Source organism: Sceloporus undulatus, chromosome 1 (genome assembly GCF_019175285.1).
Source record: "Sceloporus undulatus isolate JIND9_A2432 ecotype Alabama chromosome 1, SceUnd_v1.1, whole genome shotgun sequence".
Classification (NCBI taxonomy): domain Eukaryota; kingdom Metazoa; phylum Chordata; class Lepidosauria; order Squamata; family Phrynosomatidae; genus Sceloporus; species Sceloporus undulatus.
Genome location: NC_056522.1, coordinates 25690495 through 25704367, shown reverse-complemented (window position 1 = coordinate 25704367; position 13873 = coordinate 25690495). Strand labels below are relative to the sequence as shown.

The following is a 13873-nucleotide window of genomic DNA, read 5'->3' as shown; positions in this document are numbered from 1 at the left end:
TGGGGTTGGAGTTAGTTTAAAAGGTGTAAATACTAGTTAAATATATATGTAAAGTAGATTAAAATTACATAAAATTAAATAAAATGTATGTCTAAAGTAAACTGAAATAGTGGCATAAAAGTTGGCATAGGTGCAATTGGAGGAGATACTGTGAAGAACCTGAACTTTAAAAGTCTCTGCAGGAGTTAGATTTCCATTATGATTTTCTTCAGAGCTCACCGCTGTAATGACTTCCTTATTCTCTCTTCTAACAGCAAAGTTGGGTAGAAAGCAGTCTATAAATCTGGAGGCAAAACAGGGCCACTCAAACCATCCTGGGCCACAAAAAAAATGTCTAAAGGAATCAAACCAGGCAGTCTGTATGCTTTTCAGTTTCAAATTAACCAGATTCATGCAACCCAGCCAGATCCGTTAAGGGCAATTCCACTCAACTGCCCTCTCCTGGAACAAGCTGAGTGACAATTGCCCTTAGCAGGTCTGGCTGGGTTTTTAAACGAAATTTGTTTTTGTTCTTTCACTTACAAAGTGCCATGTACACTGGTGGCAGAATATAAATAAATGCTAATATTTACTATAATGGCAACCTATTGAAGGTATCTTTTTTTTTTTTAAGGACAAGGAAAAAGAGGAGGGAAATGGTTTGTTTGAAGCCCTACCACCTTACAGCATCCTAGATGCAAATCCTGAATTTGGATGTATGTCATGACGTTAAAAATAACCTGACCTCTCCAGTTTATATAGCAATAATCAAGCAAGTTAAGTTCTGAGAACCAAGTCCCAATCCTAAATCCTTTCATAACTCAGATGTGAAAATTTGGAAAGTGGGAGAGATCAGCAGACAACAGTCTTCCTAGTCTATAAGGCTTTTGTTCTAGGTGGAAACTTTGAAAGTAGCATTACTGGTATGGATACACTGGAAAATTGCTGCAGCCTTCGACAGCACATTTAACCACACATGGTGTTCTTTACCAATAAATCAGCAGATCTGTGACAAAACTGCCACATTTCTTACTTTCTGCTGATGCAACTATTATGTTAATATCCTTGAAGCAAACCCAGAACAAAGACATAAGACAACTTAAGAGCCCAAAAACACAATATTGCAAAGAACAACAAAAGTTTACAAAATTGCAGGATGAGTTAATAAGAGCGTTGATGCATACAGTATATGCTTGTTAGATTCTAAGCTGCATTTAGTATAATGCTTGCATATTGAAAAAAGAATGGCCTTTATCCTGAGTACACGTCTATGTTTGCACTTTAATAGAGTAAACAGCCTAGCATGATACCACACCAAACAGAGAGTAGAAATGGAAATAACCTTTTTTAAAAAAAAATCTCAAAAGTATTAATGAAAAATATTCAAAGGAAAAAAATATCTGGAGGTTGTATACCATGGTTATGTAAGTGGAACACAGCACAGACAACTGGCTTGCTGTTCCCTATTCCCAGATAAGCCCTGTGAATGTTCCCCACAAAAGTCCTCCAAGTATTTATAATGCTCTTTTAAATAGAATGGGCTGTGCCACAGAGGACTATGGTAGGAGGGAGGAATCACTCAAAACTGAGCACAGGAATATTGTGCTAGCAGGGTCATCAGCTGAAAATTTTCCCCTGAACTTAGGACAGGTAGAAGTTTTTTTTTTAATGGGAGGGGGGATTAGAGAGCTGTAGCGGGAAGGAGATGAAAAGCAATTTTGTGAACAGCTTTGGGAGAAAGATATGGTATAAATCCAATAAAATAAATACAGATTAATTCAACTAGTTGCCTCCTGCTCAGATTTACTGTATAAAACCCAGTGTCATAAGATGCATTAAAAAGAGAGATAGAGAGAGCTCCAGCAAAAGTAAACCAATGGAACATTGTGAACAACTTAAAATGGCCTTGTCCTCCTCTTAGGTTCTGACTAATAAGCATAGACATATTCAAAGAAAACCTTTAAAATCATAGATAGTCTGGCAACAAGAAGATTTTGACAAGTTCAATTTCCACCCCACCAACCAGCAGCAGAATAGTTTATTGTGGTTTTTAATCCCCATTATTTAAAAAGCAGAAGAAATACAAAAGATATAACTTACAGGTCGAACTTCACCATTGGTATTGGTATACTGCCGGGCGAGACCAAAGTCTAACATATAACATTTCCTGTAAGTAGAGGGCAGGCGTCCCATAGCAAAGTTGGACTAGACAAAAACAACCGGATAAGAAGAATTCAGTACATCATTATCTTTTCATGTTTATTAACAAGAGAATCATAGTTCACGATCAATACTATCATGCTTACAAGTATTTGCCACTTTGTACAAGGGCTTCTTCAACTACAGTGGTACCTCGGGATACGAAATACCCAGGTTACGAATTTTTCGGGATACGAATAAATCCCATAGGGATTTATTGTTTCGGGTTACGAAAGTTTTTTCGGGTTACGAAAAAACTCCGGCGCTGTTTTAAATGGAGCCGCGGCAGAGCCGCGGCTTTTTCCCCATTAGCGCCTATGGCAATTCGGCTTACGAAGGTTTTTCGGGTTACGAAATTAGCCGCGGAACGAATTAATTTCGTAACCCGAGGCACCACTGTACAATTTTAAGATCTACTGATCTGCCCTATATTCATAGATAATGCTTCAATACACTGCAGCTCATCAAAAACAATATTTCCCCTGCAGCTAACATCCCCCTATCCCCCTTGAAAACGTGTAAGACACAATTTATTCTATTTGTACAACACAGTAATACTAATTATTACAACATTATAAAGGATTATTATTATTATTATTATTATTATTATTATTATTATTATATGTTAGTTTTTAAAAAGATCTATATTACTATGTGCTGAGATGTACTGTCTAATGGACTCATGCTCACCCTTCCCTCAGTCCAAATGAACTGAAATTTACTCAGCACAACCACTGATGGAAATCCAGCAAAAAATTCAAAGCTAATCTATCTCAAAAACAGTCTAAAATGGGGCAGGTAACCATATGGGGGTCAGGGGTCAGTTTTCATCAATTAAATTAGTTACTGAGCCATAGGCTGTGCCCACCCATCCGAGTCCCAAATTGTCTTTCTATGGCGGGGTACAGACTGCCCAAAAACGGCGGCCTGCCAGAGCCTAGTTTTGATCCGCGGGGAAGCTGCAGCCTCCAGACCGCGGGACTTCCCCACAGAGCAAAAAGAACCCACAAAAAGCGGGTTCTTCCTGTGACGCAATTATGACACCGCAGTGCACCAATGGTACACTCGTGACGTCATAATGGTGCCACAATGTGCGGACGCTAGGCATCAGGCACGTAAAAATGGTGGCGCCCGTCTGTACAGGGTGCCGCCATTGTTACGCCCTTATCACGTGCTAGGGTTGAGGCACCTGTGGGCAGAGCGCCCTCGGCCCACCCCTAGCACTTGACAAGGGCGCCCAATAATCCTGACTGTACTGGGTTTTTCTTTTTTTTCTTTTCTTTTCTTTTGCCATTGTTGCATGCTTTCAAGTCATTTCCATCTTACAGAAACTCTAAAGGGAACCTATCACAGGGTTTTCTTGGCAAGATTTGTTTGGAGGAGGTTTGCCTTTACGTTCCTCTGCGCTTGAAAGAGTTAGGGTGGGTTTCCATGACTGAGCTGAGATTTGAACCCTGGTCTCTAGAATTCTAATACAATGCTCAGACCACTGAATCATGCTGATTCCTGCCCATTTTTGCCATATACAAGCCAATATGGCAACTAGAGCTTTAAGAACTTTAGAAATGTTAAACAAACCTAACAGTTATTAATTTTCTGTTGTAAAAATAGCCAAGTATTCATTTGTGTACCGTTACAATATGAGAATTATCATGTAGTCTTTTTTTAAAGGGTAGGCTTGAGGCTCTTCAGATGGACTTAACTTTCAAAAACTCCAGTCAGCATTGCTAATAGTAAGGAAGTTCTAGTACAAAACATCTGGTACAGCAGATGTTCCCCACCCTACTTTATAGGAAACAGAGACATGAGCACCAATACCAGCAGCCAGCAAGCATACTCTCCCACCACAGTACCTTGGAATATTCCTGATTCCCTCTCCTGCTACAGCTGTTGTTATGATGTACAAATACCGTGATGTTAGATCACAATAAAAGAGTCTAAAGAGATTTTCTACTCTCATATCCATCTCCAAGTTGTTGTTTTTTTAAAAAGAAGGTGGAATTAGGTGGAATTAGGTTCAAGGGGAGCAGCCTTAGGAAACACTAGCTGAAATATCTCCTCTTTCAGAACAAACCTTTTTCTTTTGGACCATTTCCTTCCTTTCTGCTAATAATTTTTTAAAAATTGAATGAGAGGGAACAAACATCACTGAGTAATAGCAATGTATCCTCCGTATTACTATTTTTTTCCAATTGTAGGGATAGCTGTATTTTCTTATTAGAGCTTATTAGTACTGGATAAAGTGAAAGCAACTACAGTACAGGGAAAGGAATCTAATTGTACAGAGAAAGAAGAGTCAGCAGAAACTACTTACAGGCTTGATGTCTCGATGCAAGAATCCCACTGAGTGAATGGCTTCTATGGATTCTAGGATCTGTTTGCCTAACCGGAGGGTTGTGCTCAACGTAAAGGTTCCCCGGGGCTGGCTTCTTCTGAGGTCGGCAAGATTCCGGCCCTGAAATAGTTGCAAACTGATTTTATAACACTAAATTTTCACCAACAGATTAAATGTAATAGTATAATGTATTCCACAGCAAAGAAGGAAAAACCCCACCCTCTATTCAGCCCTGCCATTTTTAGCAGCCCACATTCCAGTACACTCATTACACAAACAGTCACCTGGTAACCTATATAAACTCACTGGGTGACCTTGAGCAACTCACACTCTCTCAGCATCAGAGGATGGCAACTGTAACCTCCCTATGAAAAAACTTGCTAAGAAAACCCCATGATAGGGTTGCCTTAGGGTCACCATAAGTCAGAAATGGCTTGAAGGCATATATCAACAAAGCCCAACTAGGCATGTTGTGATCAGATCACCTACTCTTGCTTTTTAAAATTCAGTGCTACCTGAACTGGTGGTAGGTACGACTGGCATTTAGGGAGAAGGGGTTTCCTCTCTCCCTGTTTCCTTCACACCATACCATTTTTCTGATGAAAAACATACAGTAATTCTAATCTGGTAGTTGCTCTCACAGGTGAAAATATATAGGACATTGCATAGGTACTTCTTTAAAGGGAGGGGACACAAATGAAGAAGATCCTACCCTCAGACCTCTCACATTATCTCTACTTTGGCACTGAAGAAATCTGGAAAAACTGTTTTGGCTTCAGCATACCAACATCAAGGATAAGAAAAGAAAAGAAAAGAAAAAGCTATAAAAAAATCCCTGTAAAAAATTTTTCAGGGATAATTTACAGGTGAACTTTCTGTAGAAATACATAGTATGAAAGGGAACTTCGCGTCCTCAAACATCTGGGACATGTCCCAAGGAGCTGTGGATGGCCACTTGGTTCATGTCCACTGTGTGCATGGAGATGTGCATGTGCCCTTCACTTTTTGCATAATATCTCATAAGGACTACCAATATGCAAAGAGATCTTGTAGCAATTTTGAGACTAACTGAAAGAAACGAGCTGGTAGCATGAGCTTTCATACACTTGAGCCTACTTGCTCAGATATTAAAGCGGCAAAGATGAAACTGTGAATTTCTCCTGAGGTGTCTGTGCCACTTATACACTGATAATTCCAAAACAACACACTCAAGTATCAAATTGTTTGGCTCTTAGTACCTGGACAGAGCTGGCTAAAGTATGAGCCTTCACCTATTTGAGTGCAGTCACCAGCATTTAGCAAAACAGAAACTCAAGACAAGAAATGTGTCCTTCCCCTGACATATCTCTGACCCTTGCTGGGAAGGGAGCACTTAGGAGAGGCAGGTAGCAACTGCTCTATTTACAGTTTTGAAAGTGTAAGGAACAGAAGTGAAACCTGGGGGAGTCTGTGAGAGAAAGAGAAGGTTGTGGGGAAAGAAGAAAAGTGCTGGTAATAGTATTGATACAGATTATTAGGATGAAGAAAGCAATGGGTTCTTATACTTGGCTATGCCACACAAAGAAGATAGCAATGTACTGTAGCTCTTCAATATAGGCCATGTGAGATGGGATATACCTTACAGTGGACCCTTGGTATCTAAGAGGGTTTGGTTCCAGCACACACACACCCCACAGATCCCCAAAAATGATACTCAAGTCTGTATTTAAAATTTAAAATTACCTGAAATCAACTGCAGCCAGGCCAAGAAGCAGTCCCAGAGCAGTGAGAGGCTGTGGCATCAAGGCCCAGAAAGGAGGCATGCATTCTTCCTGCTTTGGCTGTGGCAATTCTGCACTTTCAGTCAAAAGGTGGAAGCGGCAGCTGGCATGCTCCCAGTAGGAAGCTGGAACTGGAGGCAGGAAGAATGTACGCCTGGGGCTTGCTACTACCACTCCTTCTCCTACTTTGGTGATGGAAGTCAATCCCAGAATGCAGTTAAGAGAGGAGGCAGAAGCAGTAAGCATCTGGCACTTGGGGCTTACCACTACTGACGCCTTACCTCCTGAAGCTTTAGCCTGTTGCAAACAGGAGGTTTTTCAACTAAGACTTTTGGACTCTTTGGCATAGCAGATATAGTATCTGCCAGCATCATCTTGGCATTGACTTCCATCAGCCTGGGGCAGGGAGCAGAGTGGCAGCAGCAAGCCCTAAGTACCAGGCACACATTCTTCCTGCTGCCTGCTTGGAGCAAGTCAGCCACCACTTCAGCCTTTTCAAGGAAAAAGCATACTTGTCGCAGTCAAACCAGGAAGAATAAATGCCTGACTCTTGGACCTTGTCACCACAGCCTCCGCTACTATGCTAGGACCACTACTCAGCCTAGCTGCAATCCACTACAGGTAAAATAAATAAATAAATAAAAATTTCTTCATTTCAACCTGCGGTTGCCCAAATCCATGCTACTGAACCAGTCGATGCCTAGGGCCCACAGTATAAGCTATGGCTGGGTATTGCTGTTGTTGTTTTGCACTTTCCACATCTACAAATTAATTTTTTTTCAAAAAATCCAGAACATACTTTTGTTTTCAACACTTTCTGACCTACACTGACTATATTTACAGGTGGTGCCAACCAACAATTCATAGGGGATTCACACGAAGGCATTGTTTTACCATTTTTTATGAAGACACCTCTTGAAAGTGATACCTCGAGTGCTACAGAAGTGGAAAATGAGTTGAGAGAGGGAAACAACACCCTTTTCCTGCTCCTGTTTACTGTTTATTAGCTTTTGTGCCTTTGTATGTACCTTTGTGTTGTTTCTCCACTTATACTGTAGCAACCTCATTTATTTATTTATTTATTTATTTATTTATTTATTTATATTTTTATATGAATTTCATAGGGTTTTCACAGAATGATATGAGTTGGAAGAGACTACAAAGGCAATGCAGAAACTCACAATCAAAGCATTCCCAACAGAAGGCCATGCAGCCTCTGTTTAAAGACCTCCAAAGAAGGAAACCCTACCACTCTCTGAGGGAGTGCATTCCACTGTCAAATAGCACTTAATATCAGGAAGTTCTGCCTAACGTTGAGGTGGAATCTCTTTTCCCATAGCTTGAATGCATTGCTCTGTGTCCTAGTCTCTGGAGCAGCAGAAAACAAGCTTGTTCCCTCCTCAATATGACATCCCTTCAAATATTTAAACAGGGCTATCATATCACATCTTACCCATCTCTTCTCCAGGCTAAACATACCCAGCTCCCTAAGTCTCTCCTCATTCATGGTTTCCAGACCTTTCACTATTTTGGTCACCCACCTCTGGACACGCTCCAGCTTGTCCACATCCTTCTTGAATTTTGGTGCCCAGACCTGGCCACAATATTCAAGGTGAAGACTGACCAAAACAGAATAGTGTAGCACTATTATTTTCCTTGATCTAGACGCTATACTCCTATTCAGTATTAGTGTTTTATTGATTGTATTTTGTATTATTGTATCATTTTTACTGAGGTAATCCCACCTCGATCCTTGGGAGAGGTGGGAAATATAAATAAACATTATTATTATTATTATTATTATTATTGATGCAGCCTATAATTGCATTGGCTTTCTTAGCTGCTGCATCACATTACTGGCTCATGTTCAGCCCGTGATCCACCAAGACTTCTAGATCCCTTTCACATGTACTATCATCAAGCCAGGTGTCACTCATTCAGTATCTGTGCATTTCATTTTTATTGGTCCTGTTGAAATTCATGTTGTTGGTTTTAGCCAAACTTTCTAATATGTTAAGATCATTTTGAATTATGAATCTGTCCTCTGGGGCATTAGTAACCCCTCCCTCCTAATTTAATGTCATCTGCAAATTTGATAAAGCATGCCCTCTATTCCATTATCCAAGTCATTGTAGAATAGTACTGGGCCCAGGAGAGAACCCTGTGGCACTCCACTTCTAACTTCTGTCCAGGATGAAGAGGAACCTTAGGTGAGTACCCTTTGGCTTCGGTTGGTCAACCAAGTACAAATCCACCTAATGGTCACATTGTCTAGCTCACATTTTACTAGGTTTTTTGAAAGGATATCACAGGGACTTACTACTACTACTACTACTACTACTATTAATTTCATTTGTACAGTCATCCCTCTGGATTTGTGGGGGCTAGGGGCGGAGTACCATCGTGAATATGAAAATTCATGAATAATGAGGAGGGGGACTGGTGTGCCCACATGTCTCCCTTCCGAAGTCTCAAACAGCTCTAGAAAGCTGTCTGAGGTGCTGAAAGGGCAGGGCAATGCACGTTGACCGCTGCCTCCTTCTTTCCCAAGGCTTGACAGAGTTCTGGAGACTTCTCTCATGCCTTGGGAGGGAAGGAAGGAGGGAGGGTGGGCTGGCTGGCTGGCTGGCTGCTTCTTCCTTCTTTCCCCAGGCTTGAGATGGGTCCGGACACACACACACCCCTCATGCCTTGGGGACGAAGGAAGGAAGGCACAACAGCAGCTTCAGGGAGCTGTATTATTCCCGAGTCCATAGCTGTACATGCGTATCCTCTCGACTGTTCTTTCTGTCCTTGGCTTTTCTGTCGCTCACAGGGGAAAAGCCTGGGAGGGACAGAAGAGAAGGACTACACATGCACACAGCTAGGGACTTGTGAATAATCAAAGCCACGAATCCCAAAGCCGCAAATCTGGAGGGACGACTGTATACCACCTTTCTCCCAGAAGGGCTCCAAGGTGGCTCACAGATAAAAACATTAATTTCTTACTTTCTTAGAAGACACAATGCTGCAAAAAAGAAAGGGAAGGTGAGGGAAGGGAAAGGAACTCAACTTAGTGCTGCCTAAAATTATTACACCTTTACCAGACTCTACCACTTTTGTAGCTAGTTAACAAAAGCCTCATCTTCACAAGTGAGGTGGAAAGGACAAAACAAATAAACAGGTTAGCAAGCCTTATTCTGGAAACATTTTCTGTAGTCAGTTTGTTCACTATACAGCCCATTTACAGAGTCTTCACATTTTCATTAATCAAAGACATGAAAGACTTAACCATGAACCTGGACCTCATATAGTCAAAATGCATTTGAGCTAGCAGTGTATCTGTTTTGGATTTTTTAAAGGCACACTTATCCAGTTTAGTACAGTATTATAATTATTCCCTTGGGAACAAATATTATGTGTGCCTGTGAAAAAATAATTCTCACCATTCTTCCTTCTCTTCGAGCTTTGGCAAAGGACATGTATCAGCAATTTTATGTTTTACGTTCATGAATCTGTTTTATTTCATCAGGAGCTCTTGAACTAGAAAACAGTGGATCTTGAGCTGATTAGCAGAGCAGTTACAATCAGGGGTAGCCACAGTGACGGTACAAAACATCAAGACTCCAGAAGTCAGAAGGACTCAGGTAAGAGAGGAAGGAGGAACTGCTGCTGCTCCCAGAATTTGATTTGCGTAAGCCAGGGGTAGGCAACCTGCGGCCCGCAGGCCGAATGCGGCCCGGCGAGGCCTTGGGACCGGCCCCAGCCTGGTCCTGCTGCCAATTGCCGCCGGGGCCTTTGGGGGGCAATTGTCTATAGAAGCCTCAGAAACATGCATTTATATTAACATTTTTTTAAAAATCAGCAATTTTTTTCACGTGTCCTCCATTTTAAAAAAAAAAGTGTCTTCCATTTGAAAATTTTGTCCTACATTTGTCCTGGTTTATTTATATATTTAATTTTTAAAATTTTTTTAATTATTTATTTTTTGACTTTGGCCCCCCAGTTGTCTGAGGGACAGCAACCCGGCCCCCGGCTCAAAAAGATTGCCTACCCCTGGCGTAAGCATTACTTTTGGCTCTGGGGTGTCTGTCACCCTTCTCTACCTTCCTGTGTACCCAACCACTTATTCAGGGATATCAAAACAGCCATTGATTTGTGCCACCCTTCTCATTTTCTCCTTCAGTGCAGATTCTCAGTGGAAGAAGCCCCATTTTTACTTCACCTTCCCCCTGTTCTTTATTACTCTGAGTGAAAATGACCAAGCACAGCCTGTCTTCGTTGAAACTACACTACACCAGCTTTCAACAACCAGCCCTCCAATCTGCTCACTCCACTCCACCCATGTTTAAGGAAGCACAGGCCATAATTCTGGGTCAGAAAAAAAGCTTTAAAGTTTTCTTGCACAGTCTAGTAAAGGTATATTAATTCTCCTTCCAAAATTGCTATTACTGTAATATTGTTATTAGGCCAATCAAAAAGTTACAAAAAATTTGGCAAGCTTTTAAGATATTAAGGGTGGTGTACAGACCGCCCCTTTGGGGTGGCCTGCACCCGTCCCTTTCCCTGACAGATCGGGACCTCAGCTGCCACAGCGGCAGCCCCGAGGCCCCAATCCACTGCTTTTCCCCGCGGCCTGGAAAGGGGTGTCCTTGGGGCTTCATGCCCTACAGACACCCTGACAGCAGCAGGGAAAAAGAGAAAGGGGCCGCTTGGCCCCTTTCTCTTTTGTGTCACTGGCGCAGCCGTGTAAAGTCTGCACCAGCAACACAAACGAAGGAAGGAGCTCCGTTTCAGAGCTCCTTCTGGCGCTGCTGAAAGGACGCCACAGGCACCCTTCAACGGTGCCAAGATGACACGCCCGCGCCGACCCATTTGGAGGCGGTGCAGCCGTGACATCATAATGGCAGCACCCATGTAGAAAGGACAACGTACTAGGGTTGCAGGGCATCTGGAAAGGATGCCCCAAGGCAACCCTAGTATGCTTTGCGCTGGTCTGTACAGCACCAAGATCTCTTCAAAAAGCACAATACAAGGCAGTTTAAAAAAGAAGAAAAATGGGGCTGTTCTTGCTGTTCAGAGTTCAACTATGTACGGGAGAATCCAGAATGACTGAAAAGTCCTAGGTTTTGTTCCTGTTGTTGCTGATTTTTATACTGGGTTAAAATAAACTGACCTGGGGAGCTGATATAAAAATTCTCTGGCAATACCAGGAGCTCACAGAAAATATTATGTGATAAACAAAATGTATGTGAATAAAAGATATATAAAATCACAAGTAGCAAACAAAATTGGGACTTTCTTGTCTTTTTAATCTGTCTGGATGTCTTTTTAATCTGTCTGGATGTGTTCTAAGAGTTCTTTCTGACTTTCTTCCTGCTTCTTTGCCTGCCCTATTATTCCTGGCCTAAACAGCAGTGGCTTTGCTTAAAGCAAAGAAAAGAAACCTCTAGCCTGGAACAGATACAATCTGGCATCCAAAATTAAGTTAAGCTATAGAAAAAGTGGGTGCTGCTCCCAGGAACAAGTACAAATAGAGAGGAGGAGCCATGTTTGGGAGGAGTATGTCATTTTACACTGTGGGGTTAGCAGCCAAGAAGGCTGAGTGGGACTGTCGTGAGGTACAGTTTGAGGGATTTTAGTTACCCCATTTAGGGACAAGAGAAGTCCAGAATTAAAATGTGTGTTGATATCCTGCAGGATTACAACTAGGAAAGCTGTGGAAAATATTAGGAGCCACCTGAGGAGCGGATGAGGTTAAGAGTAGTTAAGCAGATGAAGTTCAGCTAAATTCAACTTGAATTAACAGCTAAAGAAACTGGCTATAGGTTCTTTGTGGACCAAGAGTGAAAGGAAATGTACATAGTATCAAGTGAGAGAAAGTGATAAGATTTGTAACTACTAAAGCAATTCGAACACTGTAACAAGCTTGAATAATATCCACTAAGAAAGATACAACAATAAGCTTTGTTTGTAAATAAAGTTCTTTCCATTGTTTTCAACAAGAAGTTGCCTGAAGTGTTTTTAAACATAACATCATACATGCTACCAAACATATTTAAAATGCTACTAAGAAAGAAAATACTCTTTATTATTTAGAACACTTCAGATAGTGGGTGTGTAGTTATAAATTCACAACTGGTGCCAAGTTGTTTTAAAACCCCAGAGTGCTGGCATTAGAAGAGAGTACTGGTGTGGTAGTCATAAGTGAGAGATCCAAGTTCGAGGGTCTCCACACATATTGGTAGCAGCCAGAAACATACAGTGTAAAAAGGTTTAAGAGATTTGGAAGTGTCATGTTGTCGCATCTGTCATAGTCTCTCCTAACAAATTTAAATAAACTCCCTTCCCTTCCAAATGTTTTGTGATGTACTGAGAGAAAGGGAAAGATTTTTTTACATAGTATTTGTCCAAAAATGTGTTCATCTCAAAAAGATGCCTGGCCCCCAATAATGACCCTGCAATAACATTTATGGAACTCTTCCCCCCTCAAAAAAACAGAATGCGTAAAAACTCACCTGAAGCTGCATAACAACGTAGTTAAACTTCTCATTCCTGCCACAACCAATAAATCTACAAACATGATCTTTCCCTGCAATCAATAAAGACAAACATCATAATATGTAATCAGTCACCATTTTGACAGTTTGTGGCTACACTGTCTTCCCAGGATCCGTAGGGTCCTTCTTTGGACAACTCAAAAATAGTAGACAAATGTATTAAAAAGATAGCTTGTCGGCCCCTTGCAATGTTAAGTGGCAAGAGAGTGTATTTTACTCTCTATTCTCAGTTAACATGAGGCAATGGTGATGCCCCAAAACATTGGGAAGGATTTCCTGTGAACATACTATATCCTGCCCGAAAAACATGCTCCTGAATTTTCTACAATGCACAAAGATTCTTCAGTGGGAAAGACTGTATGGAGCATATTCCCTGCAGGTACAAAAACTAGATATGATCTGACCACAACTCTCACAGTATGGACTGAGGCTACATGTTGCAGCCACTATGCTGAAAATAAACAGATCTGGTAAGCACCACAATGGAATGGTCTTGTATTCCATGATGGAAGAAAAGTGAAACAAAAATGTACTAAGTAATATAGATTAAAGCAGTACAACAAAACAGGGCAAGCCTGAGAAGGTGAGAATTGCTAACAGCATAACAAAGAAACATAACACAGTCTTTTTTCCATTAATGCTTCAACATTTATATCACCCAGCATTTTCTGATATATATAAAGAACCTTCAAATAGCTTGGGTTCTGTAATCTAACAGATCATCTCTGTATTACTCTCCTATTACAGTTACTATTAAGGTGCTTATCAAACTACACAGTTATAGCATTATATTCCACTTTAATTGCATTGGCAGCATCTTATTGTATCCTGGGATTTGTAATTTAGGGGCCATTTAAAATTCTCAGCCAGAAACCCTTGGGTCTCACTAAATTACAAACTTCAGAATTCTACAGGATCTTGCCATGACAGTTAAAGTGAAATATAGCACTGTAACTGTGTACTATAATAAGGATCTCAGTCACAAGCACCTTCTTAAATGAACCATCTATTCATAAAGGCATGTAGACTCCACCTTAGTAACTGGCCCCAACTCTAAATTC

The 13873-nt window shown here is 41.1% G+C and overlaps 1 protein-coding gene across 3 annotated transcripts in view; it reads right to left on the bottom strand.

The window, feature by feature from the left end:
* TTBK1 (tau tubulin kinase 1) overlaps positions 1 to 13873 on the bottom strand; it is a 157300-nt gene that overhangs the window by 84910 nt on the left and 58517 nt on the right. For all 3 annotated transcript variants that reach the window (XM_042445382.1, XM_042445383.1, XM_042445381.1), the window contains 3 exons: positions 12771 to 12844; positions 4493 to 4633; positions 2080 to 2184 (listed from right to left, as the gene is read on the bottom strand). In XM_042445382.1, the coding sequence (XP_042301316.1) occupies positions 2080 to 2184; positions 4493 to 4633; positions 12771 to 12844 (320 nt within the window). The remainder of the gene's footprint in view (positions 1 to 2079; positions 2185 to 4492; positions 4634 to 12770; positions 12845 to 13873) is intronic.